General features: G+C 45.2%; 1 protein-coding gene across 2 annotated transcripts in view; it reads right to left on the reverse strand.

Annotated features, from left to right (window-relative positions):
• Nucleotides 1-960: 960 nt before the first annotated feature.
• Nucleotides 961-18,800, reverse strand: part of TTL (tubulin tyrosine ligase) — a 126,150-nt gene continuing 108,310 nt past the window's right edge. For both annotated transcript variants that reach the window (XM_033936557.1, XM_033936556.1), the window contains exon 7: nt 961-1,510. In XM_033936557.1, the coding sequence (XP_033792448.1) occupies nt 1,396-1,510 (115 nt within the window). In that variant the 3' untranslated portion in view covers nt 961-1,395. The remainder of the gene's footprint in view (nt 1,511-18,800) is intronic.

Here is an 18,800-nt window from a genome sequence, read left to right on the forward strand (position 1 = left end):
TCCAGCCCAGCTGGCGTATAAATCATTACTAAAACAATGTTCCAACCTTAGTGACTGTAGTTTAAATTCAGTCCTGTCTCTGCTTTATCTTGGTTTTCTCCCTTGTCTTCAAATTCCTTCTTTTAAGGATTCTCTTCCAGTTTTCCTTCCATGTCCTCATCATTTCTCTTTCATCCACGTATATTTGTCTTTTGTTTCTCTTATCTCACTTTCTTCTAGTCTTCTTCCACTTTTTTTTCACCTTCATATCTTTCCACCATGACCTCTCCCTCCCTCAGCCCCTCTTTTCCCAGTGCCACACAGCTACTCTCCATCTTTTTCAGCTTTTCTTCTGTCTGCAGTTTGTCTCCTCTGCCTGCTCTTCCTCCTCTCTCCCAGATCATGTCTTCCTTCTGTTAGCAGCCTTTCCACCCCCCCAGTCCATGCTCTCCCTGAATTCTTCTCATCCTCGCAGCTAGTTGCTATTCCTCCCCCACAGCCCCACTATCAGTCAGTCCCCATCACCCAGCCTCTCTTCCCTTTACAGCTCTTGCAGTATTTCAGAGCAGCAACGTCTGTCCTAACCAGTGATCCCTTTCCATTCCCTTCACCACTTCCTTGAGGCCCCCTTTATTCCTCTCCCACTTCCTCTTTTCACCCCTTCCTTATCATGCCAATAAAGTTATCTGAATCTGCCTGCTCCTTTTGTGCCAGGTCTGTTGTACTTGCCTTCCCCATTGGCAGCTGCTAGACTACAGCAAATCTCCTTCTTCCCCTGTATTGGACAGGGTGCAGGGGGAGGCGGGAACAGTAGCTAGGATACAGAAGCACTTCCTGAGTTTTTCTGTAACTCTGCAGCATGGTGTTTGCTGCCACAGATCTCCAGAGTAACAGAGAAAATAAATATAAGGGGTGCTCAGGCACCCACAGAGCCTGGCACCTATGATGCAAGCATCAAAAAAGTATAGGCCTCTTTCAACATTAGGATCTCACTGCAACAATACTGGGACTGCTGCCCATTTAATATAGTATTTTCATTCAGACACAATAGCAAGCAAAATTATGGTATCCTTGGGTGTTTTTACCACCTCAGCAACATTTTGTCATCTTTCTTTGTGTCATGTCTTTTAGCCTTTTTGTGTTCCCACATGTCAAAATTCAGACACAGTCCTGTCAAAAGTGAAGTCACACTAAAAACAACTACTCCACAGGCTGTGTCAAAGCAACTTTGTCTAAAATTTCAAAGTCTCTGATTTTTTACATTTCTGTGAGAATTTCCATTTATTTTGCTCTCCACACTTGCCATGATACTGTAGAAAATGTGAACGATCAAGTGGCCAATCACTGTCACACCAGCAGGTGGCAGCACCTTCTACCCGCCCCCAGCATGGACTGCTCCAAATGACTTCTCCATCGTCAGAGCTTGAGGAATACAGATTGCTGACTCTGGTTTTGCACTGTATCATCGAAAGGAAAGAGGCTGGAAATGGCTACATCCACTATACCTTGACAAAGCTCTGCATAAAGCTTTCTGCAAAAAAAAAAAAAAAAAAAGAGAGAGAAGAGTGGGGTGCAGATGTTGAAAGCTGGCTTCTACTTTGGATGGCAATTTTGGATAATTGTCAAAGTAAGCATTGTTTTCTCCCAGTTCAATGCAACTATTAGACCTCTGCATTGCACATAATAGTTTAGTCTTCAGCTATGGTCAGAGTAAAAAACAAAATACAGCACTTGGGACAGAGCTGCTTGACTGTTTTGTCTCTACCATTTGGATTATATACCTTACCTTCTGCTCCCCTCTCAATAAAATAAGATTTTATGTTTTTCAGTCTTTTTCCCTAACTTTCTGCTCACTGCATTCAGCAATTTTTGTAGTTCCAATTTTTTTTAAATTGGAAAATATTTTAAAATATGATCATCAATGAAGAACAACAGTCACAATTCACGACTCATATCAGTATTACAGCAAACAGTGATATACCAATAATACAAAACTGCTACAGGAAGCAAAACATGTGACTAATGCAACAAAAAGTAGAAAGAAAAAGGGAGGAGGGAAGGGGAGAAGGGAGGAGGGAAAGCTCTGCATAAAGCAGAATCTGCCACCACTGAGACGCTGCATTGCTCATCTGTTAAACAGACTGAGTTTCACCCAAAAGTGACATTTATGCAAGCAGTATTTTTCCATGCACTTAATACATTTTGACACGCTATTGCAAGCATAATATTTAACAAACGTTGCTGAGAGGAATTCAGTTAATCAGAAAACATAGCAGAACATCAGAAAGGTGAGAGGAAGGGAGAGAGATGGGCCTGTGGTGGATGGAGAGACTGAGAGAAGAGGGTAGATGATGGAAGTGGGGAGAAGGGGGAGATGATGGAAGTGAGGAGAAAGGAGAGCAAATGCTGAATGGAAGTGGAGAAAGTGAACACATGGATGGAAGGAGGCATAAAGAAAAAGGACATATGCTGGATGGAGAAGAAGATAGAGTTAGTGAAATAGTGGAGGGGTGAAGGAAAGGGGTGGCATGCTGTGGATAGACACAGTGAAAAGAGGGAAACTGAGGACTGCATAGTAAGAAAGAATTTAATTTAGACGGAGGCAGAAAATAAAGAAAGAAGACCAGAGAAGGAAAGGGAAGAGAGAGAGGAGAAAGAGATGCCAGAGAACGGGAAGGAGACAGAGATATCAGATCTGAGCGAAGGAAATGAGAAGAGAGATGCTAAAAACCATAGGGGGGAGGGAAGAGAGATGAAAGGAGAAAGATGCCAGACCATGAGGGAACAGAGGGAAGATGATGGATGCCAGACCAAAGGGGGAGGGGTCTAGAGGAGAGATGGCAGGGGGAGACAGACAGTTTCTGGAAAGGGCAGATAGTGGATGGAATGGACAGATGATGGATTGTAAGGAAAAGAGTGAAAAGAAGATAAAAGCAGAAACCAGAGACAACAAAAAGTAGAAAAAAAATCATTTTATTTCTATTTTGTCATTAGAATATATCAGATTTGAAATATATATCCTGCTAGAGACATAACTGGGGACTGCAAAACCCAGGCAGTGCTTCTTTAGCTAGATGGAAGGGGTAGAGAAAGAGGGCACATGATGGAAGGAGGGGATAAATAAAAGGAGGGCACATGATGGGGAGGAAAGGATTGAGTTAGGGAAATACTGTAGAGGGTGAGGGAAAGAGGTGGCGAGCTGTAGGTAGACAGTAAAAAAGGAAATTGATGAGAGGGTAGTAAGAACGTAATCTAGATGGATGCAGAAAATAAATTGAAAAGGAAAATGAGGGAAGAAAGGGATTGCAGAAGAGAGGGAAGGAGAGGAGAGAGATGCCAGACCAATGGGGGTGAAAAGAGAGATGGAAGGGGGAGGCATACAGTTTCTGTAAGGGGCATTAAAGGAGAGAAGATGCCATATAGGGGCAGAGAGACAGCAGACAGTGGATGGAAGGAAGAGAGTAACAAGAAGATGAGGAAAGCAGAAACCAGAGAAGACAAAGGTAGAACAAAAATTTTCTATTTATTTATTGCTTTAGGAGACATGTGTCACTGCTTCTGTGGTGTTGCATTGTATGCAGAGTCCAGCTTCTTGCTGGTTCAATTTAACCTTTGTCTATGTATTTCTATTTTATTCCCCCTTTTACAAAACTGTGGAGCATTTTTTAGCGCCAGCCGTGGTGGTAGTAGCTCTGATGCTCAGAATTCTATGAGCGTCAGAGCTGTTACCACCGTGGCTAAAATCCACACTACAGTTTTGTAAAAGGGGGAGGGGTTAGTTTGTGATTACATATTCCATACTAGGTGAAGGTGTTTTCTGTGTTCTGTGTGTTTTGAAAGACATGGTTTTCTGTTAGGATTGACAGTGTAGGATTGATCTGTACTAGTCTGGCTTCTTTAGTTTTACAACGGGTGTATTGATGTTGTACTGCTCACTGCAGTATGTAAGATGCTGCCTTTTCCTAGGTACTCATGTGCGACATATGGCTTGTTACTAAAAATCATGTTTTTCGTACAGATGAGGGAGGGTGTCAAAAAATGATAGGCCCCGGGTGTCACACATGCTAGGTACTCCACTGCCTAGCACAATTAGATTATTGTAATTCAATCTATATAGGCCTGAGTAAGGGGAATCTAAAATGGTTAAAACTCTCCAATCAACCTCTAATAACCTGCTAACAGTTCCATCCTTGAAAATACAGTGGTACCTTGGATTACGAGCATAATCCGTTCCAGGAGCATGCTCGTAATCCAAAATGCTCGTATAGCAAAGCAAGTTTCCCCATAGGAAGTAAGGGAAACTTGCTTTGATATGTTTCCACCCCCCACCTTCCTCCTCCCCCCGAGGCCAGCAGCGCTGCTCCCCCCCACGAGAACCGGCATTGCTCCCCCCGAAGGCCCCCCCCGCGAACCGGCACCCTCCCCCCCGCGATTCGGTACCCCCCGCCATCGGGCACCCCCCCTGCCGCCATCGGGCACCCCTCCGCCGCGACTTGAGGTCCCCCCAACCCACCCGAACCCTCTTCTTACTTTTCTGTAGCCTCCGCAGCGGCACCGGCACCAGCACCAGCATGTCCTGTGCGTGGTGCCGGTGCCTGAAGATCTGCTTCCTGTGCTGGGCCTTGAGAGTTCACGTTCGACGTGAGAGTTCATGTTCGACGTGAACTCTCAGGCCTTGCACAGGAAGCAGATCTTCAGGCAGAGGCTACAGAAAAGTAAGAAGAGGGTTCGGGTGGGATGGGGGGACCTCAGGTCGCGGCGGGGGGGCCCGATGGCGGCAGGGGGGGTGCCGGATCGCGGGGGGGAGGGTGCCGGTTCGCAGGGGGGGGCGCTCGCAAATCGAAGCGCGCTCGGTTTCCAAGGCGCCGATTTTGCGAATGTTTTGCTCTTCTTGCAAAACACTCGCAAACCGGTGCACTCGTAAACCGAGGTACCACTGTAATAGGAACCAGAAGACAGGACATGTTCTCGGTTACAGCCCCTCTTCTGTGGAATTCTGTACCTTAATACATAAGAGACGAAAAGGACCTCACACCCTTCAAAAAAAATTTTAAAAACCTACCTTTTTAAAGATGCATTTAATCTATGACCCACCGATTTAGAATTTTTAATTTTTTGGCTCAATATTTTAAATTTTACCCCTCCTTGTGTTAACTTCCCTTCTGTGTTTTTCATATTCTGCAAAGAAATTGTAACTTTCTCCTCCTACCCTTCACGACTCATGTGTGTCTTAGTAAGTTTTAATTTATGTTATTGTATTCACTGCCCCTTTTTAATTTGAATTGTACATCGCTTAGGAAATTAAATAAGCGATTTATCAAGCATTAATAAAAACTTGAAACTTGAAAACTTGAAACTAATTCAAAATACGGCAGCAAAGCTAATATTTGGTAAGAGAAAATTTGATCATGTGTCCCTTCTTTTGAGAAATCTTCACTGGTTCCCTGCCTATCTTAGAGTACAGTTTAAACGCACTTCTATGGTTTTAAAAATCATACATGGGCTATTTACATCTTTGATTCCTCTATCTTTGAATAATCTGAGATCTTCCGATTCTAGAAACTCTCAGAAATTTAAATTGTTCTTTCCATCTTTAAAAGAAATAAAATCTATTGGTAATATTACCCAATCTTTTTCATATACTTTTATAATGATTTGGAATAGGATTCCCTCTTGTGTTAGAACTCCCCTTCAGATTTTCCATAAATCTATAAAAACACTGTTATTTCAACAGTTCTTAGAAAAATTTCTATCTTCTCTCTAGGATGTCAGATGAGGGTCTTCATTAATAAGTTATTTTCTCTCTAATTACTTTCATTTCGATTATCGACTTTTATGTGAACCCATTCGAGCTTCTTTTGGGGAGATAACACAGTATATAAATCCAAGATTTAGATTAGATATAAAATACTTCATCAATGTCACTCACATATAAAATACTCGGCCCCATGCCACTCACATATGGTCTTATTCCGCAGTATTTCCCCACTCACTGACCTTCCAAAGCCCAGGCCACAATGAGACAGGCTCGAGCAGATGAGCAGGAGAAGCAGAGAGTCGAGGAAGGAGGCGGCTAGCAGAGGGAGAAAGGCAAAGGAGAAAGTAATCAGAGAGGAGTGGAGGGCAGAGAGAGCTAGGGGAGGATGCGAGAGTTAGCTCCACCCACCCCCCGACATCATCCACTGGGCTCCGACTCATAAGGGGAGGAGCCAACGGCACTCGGCAGGCTTGGGCAGACGAGCAGGAGAAGCAGGGAGCCGAGGAAGGAGAGAGGCGGCTAGCAGAGGGAGAAAGGCAAAGGAGAAAGTAATCAGAGAAGAGCAAAGGGCAGAGAGAGAGCTAGGGGAGGCGGCGAGAGTTAGCTCTGCCCACCCCACGACATCATCCACCGGGCTCCGACTCATAAGGGGAGGAGCCAACGGTGCTCAGCCATTCGGTGTGTGTCAAAGGTGAGTGTTAAAGGCGCTCGCCTTAGCGAAAGTGCCTTTGCGAAGGGCCTTGAGAAGGGATGAACCACCGCTAAAGGAGAAGCAGAAGGAGACCAAAGCAGGTACAGAGGATACACAACCAGGCACAGGGGACACAGCAGACAGAGGACAGCCAGCAGACGCAGAAGACATCCACAGCAGACCAGCAAGCAGACTGAAATGAAAGCAGCAGACAGAAGCAGCAAGTTGAGCTACCCAATTTTCTGCACAGTCTGCCATATGTATGACTACATCCCCTCTGGGAGGCGGTTTTATGTATGCGCTCGATGCGGAGAACTGGAGAACTTGAAGAAGCAAGTCAGACTCCTGGAGGGCAGAATTCTAGAACTTGAGGCACTTCAAGCAATGGAGGAGGAAGACAGAGATGCAGAGAACACCATCGAGGAAGAAGTCCAAGAGCTGGAGAAGTTCATAGAGGAGGCGTACAGAGCGGCTGTGGAAAATAACCAGCAACAGTGGAACTGCCGAGACTCACCAGCAGAGAGTGTGGACTACCCGATGGACAACCACCACGAAGGAATAGGTGACTCCATCATCAGACAAGTCGATGATGCTCAGAGACATTCCTCTAACACCAGGTTGGCTTTTCATATGTTAAATTTAACAAAAGCCATGAAAGATCCGGCTTTTTCTGTATCATTGGATATATAAAAGGCCTTTGATCGGGTGGAATGGACCTTCATGTATCAAGCAATGGAATGGTTTGGTATAGGTTCGGGATTTGTACAAATGATTCAAACTTTGTATAGCTCCCCTGCTGCTAGATTGTATATCTATCTATAATAATAAAACCCTAAGCGCGCATGCGCACTCCCACTTGCATGCTCCGTGATCAGTATGTCCCTGGCAGGTAGGAGTGTGCATGTGCGCCTAGGGTTCTGTTTTCCTGTAAAGCAGTTCGTCGTCGTGGCCCTCCCGGTGCACCCGAACCCCCATTGACCCTCCCACCTGACCCTCCCACCGCGAGACCACAAACCTCCCGGCTCCAACAGCGTCCACAGCACTCTAAACATGCTGCCTCGCGGCCCTTCACCGCCCCGATTTCCTCTGCCGCAGAAGGCCGTGAAGCAGCGCAACCAGAGCGCTGCGGATGCTGCCGGAGCCAGGAGGCCCGGTCATCTTGCGGTGGGAGGGTCAGTGAGGTCGGCTGCACGGAAGCGGTAGTGGCGGGGGGAGATGGAAACATGCTGTTCAAGGGTTATACTGCACAGAGGGATGGGAGGGAGGCAAGCAGGCTGGCATTGAAGGGTGGGGGTGGGACAAAGTCTGGAAGGCAGTGAAGGGGACATAGGAAGGAGGCACTGGGGGCACTAAGGACACGGGAAGGAGGCACTGGGGCACTAAGGACATGGGAAGGAGGCACTGGGGGCACTAAGGACACAGGACGGAGCCAATGGGGCACTAAGGACACAGGACAGAAGCACTGGGGGCAATAAGGACATGGGAAGGAGGCACTGGGGGCACTATGGACACAGAACAGAGACACTGGGGGCACTAAGGACATGGGAAGGAGGCACTGGGACCAATAAGGACATGGGAAGGAAGCACTAAGACATAGGAAGGGGCACTGAGGGACTAAGGACATAGGAGGCACTGAGGGCACTAAGGACATAGGAGGCACTGAGGGCACTAAGGACATAGGAAGGAGGCACTGAGGGCACTAAGGACATAGGATGAGACACTAAGGAAAGGACATAGGAAGGTGGAACTGGGGGCACTAAGAACATAGGAAGGAGGCACTGAGGACACAGGATGGGACACTATGGACATAGGAAGGGGGCCACGGAGAGACAGGCAGGCATGGTGCAACAGAGAAATACAGGCAGGCAGGGGGCCAGAGAGAGACACAGAAAGAATGACAGACAGACAGCGTCCAAGAAGAGAGAGAGACAAAGAAAACCCCCCCAGACAGACAGACAGATATCTACTCTAGCATCCGTTAATGTAACGGGCTCAAACACTAGTTAATAATAATTTCTTGGAGCGTTTCAGTTTGTAGAGGGGGGTTAGACAAGGTTGTCCCTTGTCTCCTTTGCTTTTCAATATTGTATTAGAACCCTTGTTATTAGCTATTCAGCAAGTAAAGGAGATACAGGGTATTCCTTATTCAAATAGGGAATACAAGGTCTCTGTTTATGCAGATGGCATACTGCTTCATTTGAAAAATCCTGAAACAACCGTTCCATGTTCATTGGACTTCATAGTGAAATTTGGGAAATTTTCAGGATACAAGATAAATTTGAATAAGTCAAAAGTTCTTCCACTTAATGTGCATTGTACAAAAGGTTTATTTGAATCATTCCCCTTTCTATGAAAGGATGATGGAATACAATATTTAGGCATTTGGATAAAAAATATGCTAGAAGAAACAATGAAAGTAAATGAAAATTTTTTATTACAGAAGGTAACAGAAATTTGTGAGCAATGGAATCCTTTACATCTGTCTTGGTGGGGGAGAGTCCAAACTATTAAAATGATGATTTTGCCCTGTGGTTTGTTATCAAATGGGCATGTTGCCAGTTTTTTTTCAGGGGTCTTTTTTTTATAAAAAAAATTAAACAGCATTTTTACAAAATTTTTTTGGCTGGGTAAAATTGCAAGAATTACTTTAATATCTTTACAAAAGCCAACTGCGGAGGGAGGGGTAAATTTTCCTAATTTTTATAGGTATCATCAATCCTATATTTTGCGGAGGATACCGTGCAGGATGATAGAGGGGAGGACTCACCAGAGGATACTGTGCAGGATAATAGAGGGGAAGACTCACCAGAGGATACCGTACAGGAAGATAGAGGAGAAGAATCACTGGATCACAGGCAAGACAGACTGAAAGAGATACAAGAGGGAAGGAAATGCAAGAAAAGAACAGGCTGCAAACTCAAGTGTATGTGCATGAACGCAAGGAGTCTAAGGAATAAGATGGGCAAATTAGAAGCTAAGGCACAAAAAGATAACATAGACATCATCGGCATCACGGAAACATGATGGACTGAGGAAAATGTCTGGGGCACTGTGCTACCGGGATACAAACTATACCGCAGAGACAGAGTGGCTCAAAAAGGTGGGGGCGTTGCCATATACGTCAAAGAGAGAATCAAATCTACTGGAGAGACTACACCACAACTGACGGATAAGTTAGAGTCTCTATGGGTCAAAATTCCAGGAACAAATGGACTGAAAACGAAGATTGGCATCTACTACCGACCCCCAGGGCAGTCAAAAGAAATTGATGGAGAAATGATGGACGAGATTAAACACACCTGCAAGGGAGGCAACGCAGTTATCTGGGGATAGACTGGAATCTAGGCACCTCCGGCTGCGCTAGGGAGAACAAGTTCCTGGATGCTGTAGGTGACTGCTTCATGGAACAGCTTGTAAAGGAAAATACATGAGGAAACACAATTCTGGACTTCATTCTAAATGGACTGCGAGGAATGGCACAAGATGTAGAAGTAGAAGGGACGCTGGGAGGCAGTGATCACAATATGATCCGCTTCGACCTGGATGCAGGGGCGAAACATCGGTCCAGAACAAAGGCCACGGTGCAGAAAAGGGAATTCTGAAGGGATGAGACTCATGGTAATAATAATAATTTTATTCTTATATACCGCCAAAGCCGCAGTAGTTCGAGGCGGTTTACAACAAAGAGGGCTGGACAATCAGCGAATATAGGTACAATCAGCGAAAATAAGTACAATGCAAAGTCTTCCAAGAACAGATGAGCAGGATACAGAGGTAAGGCATAAGAGATCTTGGGAAATAAGAGGTAAGGCATAAGAGGTCTAGGTTACAAATCGGTTAAACAGGTTTGTTTTTACTAATTTTCTGAAATTTAGGTAGGATTAGAGTGTGAGATAATATTACCCAGCCAATCGTTCAGTTGACCTGCTTGGAAGGAAAGTGTTCTGTTCAGGTATCTTTTGTAACGGCAGGCCTTTAGTGTTGGATGGTTAAACAGATGAACTCTTCGTGTGGGTCTGGATGAACAATCTAAGATAAAATGGGGAACCAAGTACATGGGGGCCGAACCAAGAATGGATTTGAAACAGAGACAGGCAAACTTGAACAGCACTCTTGCTTCCAGGGGGGAGCCAGTGGAGTTGTTGGTAGTAGGGAGTTATGTGTTCCCATTTTTTTAGCCCAAAGATCAATTGGATTGCCAAATTTTGAATGATTCGGAGTCTTTGAATGGTTTTTTTTGAAAGACCCCAGATAAATGATGGTAGGGAAGAAGATTGAGAAGAGGATAAGCTAGAGCAAGCTTGGTCCCTTTTTAAGGACACAGTCACCGGGGTGCAAAATCTATATATACCACGTATCAACAAAGGATCCAAGAGGAAAAAGAACAAAGAATCGTTGTGGCTCACTGTAGAGGTGAAGGAAGTGATCAGAGTCAAGAAAACTTCATTTAAGGAATGGAAAAGGTCAAAAACAGACGAAAACTGGAATAAGCACATACAGCATCAATGCAGGTGCTATAAGGCGGTAAAAGGGGTTAAAAGAGACTATGAGGGAAAAATAGGCAAGGAGGTGAAAAACTTCTTTTGATATATTAAGGGGAAACGACCCGGGAAGGAAGCGGTGGGACCTTTGGATGACCATGGCATAAAGGGAGTGCTAAAGGAGGACAAAGAAATCGCAGACAAACTGAACACATTTTTAGCGTCTGTATTTACTGAAGAGGATCTACACAGCATACCGGAACCCATCAGGCTAAATGGAGGAAACGAAGACGGGAAACTGACAGAGTTGATGGTCAGTCTAGAAAAGGTATGTAGGTAGATTGATAGGCTTAAGAGCGATAAATCCCTGGGACCGGATGGCATCCATCCGAGGGTCATCAAGGAACTGAAAGGGACTATAGCTAAACTGCTTCAACTAATAGCTAATCTATCAATCAAAATCAGGAAAGATTCCGGAAGACTGGAAAGTGGCGAATGTTACGCCGATCTACAAGAAAGGTTCGAGGGGAGATCCGTGAAACTACAGACCAGTGAGTCTGACCTTGTTACCGGGAAAGATAATAAAAGGACCGCATCATTGATCATCTTGATGAACACGGTTTAATGAGGACCAGCCAGCACGGGTTCAGCAAAGGCAGATCTTGCCTGACGCTGCACTTCTTTGAGGGAGTAAATAGGTGGATAGACAAGGGTGACCCAGTCAACATTGTATATATGGATTTTCAGAAGGCGTTTGACAAGGTTCCACAAGAGCGACTATTTCAGAAAATTGCGAGCCATGGAATCGAGGGTGAAATACTCATGTGGATTGGAAACTGGCTGGAGCTAGGAAACAGAGAGTGGGGGTAAATGGACAATACTCGGACTGGTAGAGTGTCACCAGCGGGGTGCCGCAGGGCTCGGTGCTTGGACCTGTGCTCATCAACATCTTTATAAATGATCTGAACATTGGTATGACGAGTGAGGTGATTGTTTGCGTACAATACAAAGTTATTCAGAATAGTGAAGACACAGAGGGATTGGAAAGATCTATAAAGTGACATAATCAAGCTCGAGAAATGGGCAGCGACATGGCAAATGAGGTTCAACATGGATAAGTGCAAAGTGATGCATGTTGGTAACAAACATCTCATGCATGAATACAGGATGTCTGAGGTGGTACTTGGAGAGACCTCCCAGGAAAGAGACTTGGGAGTTCTGATCGACAAGTCGATGAAGCCGTTTGCACAATGTGCTGCGGCGGCAAAAAGGGCAAACAGAATGCTAGGAATGATAAAGAAGGGGATCACGAACAGATCAGAGAAGGTTATCATGCTGTTGTACCGGGCCATGATGCGTCTTCACCTGGAGTACTGCTTCCAGCACTGGTCGCCGTACATGAAGAAAGACACGGTACTACTCGAAAGGGTCCAGAGAAGAGTGACTAAAATGGTTAAGGGGCTGGAAGAGTTGCATACAGTGAGAGATTAGAGAAACTGGGCCTCTTCTCCCTTGAAAAGAGGAGACAGAGAGGAGACATGATCAAAAAATTTAAAATACTAAAGGGAATAGACATAGTAGATAAAGAGACTGTTCACACTCTCCAAGGTAGGGAGAACGAGAGGGCACTCTCTAAAGTTGAAAGGGGATAGATTCGTAAGGAAGTTCTTCTTCACCCAGAGAGTGGTGGAGAGCTGGAACGCTCTTCCGGAGTCTGTTGTAGGGGGAAACACCCTCCAGGGTTTCAAGACTAAGCTGGACAAGTTCCTGCTAAACTGGAATGTAAACAGGCGAGGCTGGACTCATTTTAGAGCACTGGTCTTTGACTCGGGGGTCACCACGTGAGCAGACTGATGGGCACGATGGACCCAGCAGCGGCAATTCTTATGTTCTTAGGACTTTTTCTGAGCAGCTCTACTATCTTGCAGTTGGCTTCTATAAAACATTTGTTCACTTCTAGCAATTGCCTCCTTTACTCATATGAAATTTCAACTTTATTACGGCTTATTCCAACCCTAGAAACTTCCTGCATTTCTCCCTTTTGTATATCAGTGTGATTTACAGTTAGATATATTCTTTGGATAAAAATTCCCCATCCAGATATCATAAAATAATTCTGCACCCTCCATCACCAAAAGAGTCTGTTTTAAGCAAGAAAATATTTGTGTTTAACAGATTAAGGCTGCTTGTATAAGAACATTAACAGATGTGGGAGCCTTGCTAGCTCTGGGGTACTGAACATGGTCTCACCTCCCATTCCCCATTAAGGACCAAGGAGCTACGGAATAGAGAATGACATGTTGACTGTTACCTGTAGGTAGTTGCGGGAATGGGGTGAAAAACCCGCAGGAATGGCAGCCCGCAGGAATGGGGCAAAAAACAAAAACAAAAAAACAACACTGGTAGCCATGTTTACAGTGACAAGGTCATTCACCGCCCCGTGGAGCTGTGAATGGTCTTGCCTCCGCAGTAAAGTATCTACCGCGTGTTGACTCCCTTCCCACCCCTCCCAGTCAGCAGCCTTCCTCAGGATTGCATAGTTCGTGGTCTGGGCATCTCCTCCTCTCATCGGGCCATCTCCCTCCCTTCCCTTCACCTTCGCTTGTGCTTTCCAGAGTTTTCTTTCTCCGAGCAACCCAGATGCCACAGCCTTTTCACAAGTCGCGCACGATTACCCTGAAACTTCTCCTCCGATGCAAGCTGCCCAGATGGAAACAGGAGTTGCATCAGAGGAGACATTCCGGGGCAGCCACGTGCAACTTGTGAGAAGGCTGTGGCATCCAGGCTGCTCGGAGAGAGAAAGCTGATTCTGAAAAAATGCCCACAAAGGTGATGGAAAGGGAGGGAGATGTCTCGATGAGGGGAAGAGCTCAAGTGAAGGGAAGTGAAGAGAGAGGGAGAGGAGAGAGGAACAAATGTTGAAGGGAAATGGAGAGGGAGAGGGGAGCAGACGTTGCATGGGAGTAGGGAAGACAGAGAGAGGGGAACAGAAGCTGGAAGGAAGTGGAGAGGAAAGAGAGGGGAGCAGTCACTGGAAGGAAGTGGGAAGGAGAGAGAAGGAAGCAGATGTTGAAGGGAAGTGGAGAGAGAGGGAGAAGCAGATGCTGGATGGAAGTGGGGAGGGGAGAGAAGGGAGCACATACTAGATGGAAGGAGGGAATAATGAAAAAAGGGCACATGCTGGATTAGGGAAGAGGATAGGGTTAGTAAGATACTGGAAGGGTAGCAAGCTGTAGGTAGACAGGGAAATTGAGAACTGGAAAGTAAGAAATCAGACAAGAGGTAGAAAACAAATTGAGAAGGAAGAGCAGAAAAGAAAAGGAAGGGAAAGGGAGAGGAGAGAGAGAGAAACCAGAGCATTGGGGGAGGGGGAAGATACAGATACAAGATCTGAAGGGAGGAAAGGAGGAGAGAGATACTAAAAACCACCTGGTGGAGGGAGTGGAGATGGAAGGGAAGAAGACAGATGCCAGACCATGGGAGAAGCGGAGGGAAGAAGATGGGTGCCAGACAAATATGGGGGGGGGAAGAGGGAGAGATGGAAGGGAGAGGCAGACAGTTTCTGGTAGAGGCATAGAAATAGAGCAGATCACATATGGAAGAGGCAGAGAGAAGGCAGACAGTGGATGGAAGGAAGAGAATGATGAGAAGATGAGGAAAGTAGAAACCAGACAACAAAGGTAGAAATTTTTTAATTTTTTTTTTGCTTTAGGATAAAGTAGCTGTGTTAATAAAATGTTTATAGACAAAGCTCTGCCAGCTAAAGATCTCTTCCTCAATTTTTGGAAGTCGATATGGGGACATATCAATAACATACTAGAATCATCGATTCCATTAACCTAGGATGAAGTCATCTGTGGGACACTATTGCATATTAAACCCCCACTGGACTGGTATAAATGCCAGCTTTTCATTATCATGACCAGGATTGCCATGCAAATGGTTACCCACAATTGGAAAAAGTGGGATCGGCTTAGTTTTACCTTTTGGTGGGCTAATTTATGTTTGTGTTATAAGCATGAGAAAATGAACGCTGACATGTTGGGGCATAATAATTTATTCAGATTAGTTTGGGGTTCATTAAAGACTTTTGTTACTTCGGTATAGTTGTCTTTTACCTTTAATTTCCTTTAGATTTATATACACATCCAGGGAAGGGTGGGGGTTATCTCCTTTGTTTTATTCCTTGATTGAATGTACTGGAAAGGGGAGGGGGTAATTCATTTTGTATTGTTACTGATGGATTGTAAGTGCTGATTCTGAATATTAATATATGTACAATTTTATGCACTTTGTATTAGCCTTGAAAATTTAATAAAGATTTAAAAAAAAAAGATCTCTTCCAGAACTCTGATTTATAAATTATAAAATGACAATTGTACAGAATATTGTTTCTTTTTATAGTTTATTAAAATAAGTTCAGTAAAAAACTATTTGAGGCTTGTGCGGATGGGATCAGATGGTTTGTGGGGGGCGGAGTGGGGACTGAGCTCACGGGGCCTGAGTTTGCGGGGACAGGGACAAATTTTTTACCCCGTGTAATTCTCTACTACGGAAAGCTTGCCTCACTCCCTATCATCCAGTCAGCGAAGAAATCATTTTATGATACTTAAGAGCATACAAGTGAAGGGTAATTTTATAAAACACAGCACTCAGGATAAGAAGTGTCCACTATCTTACTAGGCACTATAACAAAAGTAGGCACCCACATTTCTTTATAAAATTCTATGAGGGTGGTTTGAAAAGTTTGGTAAATAAAGCAAGGGCTAAACACTAGTCCAGCAAACATCCATTTTTTTCGTATGCTTTTTTCCTACGAGTCGAAAAAAACTGGAACCCCATTGGACTAAGTGTATATTGTCACAGGGTAGGCCTTGCGACTGAGCCGGGTAGTGAAAGGACGCTGATGCCTAGGGCTAGGTAGAGGAAAATACTCTCCCAAAGAGATAAAACACTACCCACACCAACACCTCAACCCAGAACTAAAGCCAGACAAGGAAGGTTCAGTGAGGAGCAAGGAAGTACCTATTTGTTTTTGCCTGAGTTAGAGAAGGGAGAAAAATGGGTAAGGGGAACTAAAAGTACTCAGGATATAGTTCCTAGGGGGAAGGTGCATCACACATCTCCTAACATTCATGGGGGACACAATTCCAGGCAACACCAGGAACATTCTAGTCTCAATTTAGTCAGGAACAAGTCACACCTGTTGCTCATTATCCTGAGGCTTATAGGGACCAGCAGCAGTGCTCAGATAGGAGGCAGCCACTGAACCAACCAACCAACCTGGAGAGGAGACAGAATGGAGACAGGAGTCCAGTTCCAAGAGCATGCAGCAGTATACCTCAGCCTAACACCCAGGTTAGAGCTAACTTTATGGAAGCCGAAATATTAGATGAATGCATGAGGGAAGCTTCTGATAATGAAAACTTTTTAGACCAGGAAGAATCCATGGACTTTAAAGAGGAAGATGTTGATGCTGACCAGTGGGCTATGGAAACCAATGGGGTTTAAAGGAAGTTAGGCTGAGACTGGTTGTGTTAGTTAATGGGCTGGTTGTCTCTGTAACCTTACGGCAAAAGAAAGGTTACTGAAAGCCTTAGTGGCTTGTGAGGGGTCCTTGCATTCCTTTGGGCAAGAACCACAAAGTTTCTAGGCTGGAGCAATTAACGCTGCACAGCCTTGGAAGTAATTGGAGACCTTTTTCCTTTTGGGGTTTGTTTTCATAGACTGGATTGTGGGTCCTAGTTGGGAGGAACCACAGCCAACTGTCATTGTGGGAGGAGGTCCCTTCTGCCCTGAGCTCTGCATCCATAGAGTTCAGAGGCGGATCCAATCTAAAGCTGCCAGAAGTAATTGCCAGCAAGAGACTATATCCAATTGCATGAAAGCAATTTGAAAGTAGTTTGAATCTACAGACTATTGCTTTGAGATAGAGAAGAGTCATTTTGGACTATACCTGGGAAATACAAGTTTTTTCGTTTTGGAACTGTGAATGCAATTGTGGGTTTTGAAAGCTGATGTTCCTATTGGAATAAAGAATTTTGGTTTGGAAGCATAACTGGGTGTTTTTACTTGATCCACCAACTCCAATTAGTACTGATAAACCACTCGGTCAGCACTGTGTGCTCTGGGCTCTTTCGGCCACTCCAGCTTGGGCGCGGCCTGGCCTGGTGATACACGGTGACAAGCTTGTTTGTGGCAGTGGTGGGATTATAGCGCCACACACAGGTGGAGAGTGATATTACACCTGAATTGTTTTTTGAAACTTTTTGTTTTCCATGGGACACTTTGTTTGTTGGAGATGAAAAGTGATTGCGGGGCTTGGAAATAGTGCTGTGGACTAACTTTGTTTGTTGAAACTGCCCAAACACAGCAGGAGTCCTAGCAGTGACATTTGTCTATAGTTCCTGTGGATTACAAATTGCATCACACAGTACAGTCAGTAGAGGAGTTGGAGCTGCAGCAGAATCCTGGTGGATCTGGACAGGAGGCATGTACAGAGGCCAAGGAGCAGAGGGACCTGGAGTGGCAGAACCAGAACCGGAACCCAACCAGATGGAAGGCAGCATAAAGATCACAACCCAACGCTAAGACTCATCAGTGTTTAAGGTAATGGGTACCCACTCACACTGATTGAGGATAGGGGGGTTGTGGTGGGGCTAGCAAGGCCAGAAAGTGGGGCTGACTGAGTTGTGTGAAGTCCGCACTTGGTATTTTTCTTTGTTCTAACAGGATGGATCCGCATGGTGGGAGGCGGAATGGATAAAGACGGCGATGGCGGAGAAGTCCATAAATGAACAGATGGAGATATGGCGAGCCGAGCAGAAGATGCAAGGAGAGCGGCACCAAGAACTGATTCAATTACTTGGTGACCAAGTTCGTGCTGTTACTCAGCTGACACAGAGGGCTTGGACTCAGACTACTGGACAGCCGAGACTGTCTACTGCGGTAGGCACTCCTTCAATGGAGCCTGTTAAGTTAAGCAAACTTTCTCCTGAAGATGATTTGGAGGATTTTTTGGTTGCCTTTGAAAGGGTGGCAACAGCTTCAGGCGGCCACAAGAACTACGGGCAGTGAAGCTTATACCTTGTTTATCTGGCAAAGCTTTAGAAGCTTACAGAACTTTGAGTCCAGAGCAAGCAGTTAACTATAAAATTATTAAAGACACCTTGTTAGACTACATGCGGTACACCACAGAACATTACAGAACACAGTTTAGGGGTGCTAAGATGCAAAGGGAAGAAAGACCTAAAGCCCTAGCCCAGCGTTTAAAACGCTTATGTGAGCGATGGCTGGCACCTCACACACATAGTGTTCAGGCTCTGCTGGGAGAACTTATCAGAGAGCAGTTTGTAGAGGCAGTCCCTCCGGAGGTGAGGGAATAGCTAAAGAAACAGGGTACGGAGTTCTTGGGGCTAGCGGTGCAAAGAACTGAAAATTATCTACAAGCTACTCAAGGGGAGAGTAAACTATCCTGGCCTGGTGAAGTGATGTCCCCTCCCGGGAAATGCGGGGTGGGAAGGCTAGGATAAAGGCCGGATCCACTGAAGGCAAGTGCCAAGGTAGTAGTGGGTCAGAGTGAAGGGGCCAGGGGAAAAGAGAGTAACAAATTCTAATACAGGTGTGTTTGGAGGGACAGTTCTTGCAAGCTCTGGTTGACTCAGGGGCAGCACAATCAGTGATTGCATTACCCACGTAGGCCAATGTAGTAAAGACTGCGGGTCCTGAATCGGTAAGGCCGAGGGGTATGACAAGGGTGAAATGTATACATGGGCTTACCTCTACTTTTCCTCTCAGGTTAGTCCATCTTCACTGGCAAGGGAAGGAGTCTTGGGTCAAGGTAGCCTTCGTCCCGAAGCCTCCTTAACAGTTGATCCTGGGGTGAGATTGG

This window comes from Geotrypetes seraphini, chromosome 3, assembly GCF_902459505.1.
Source record: "Geotrypetes seraphini chromosome 3, aGeoSer1.1, whole genome shotgun sequence".
In the NCBI taxonomy this organism is placed as follows: Eukaryota; Metazoa; Chordata; class Amphibia; order Gymnophiona; family Dermophiidae; genus Geotrypetes; species Geotrypetes seraphini.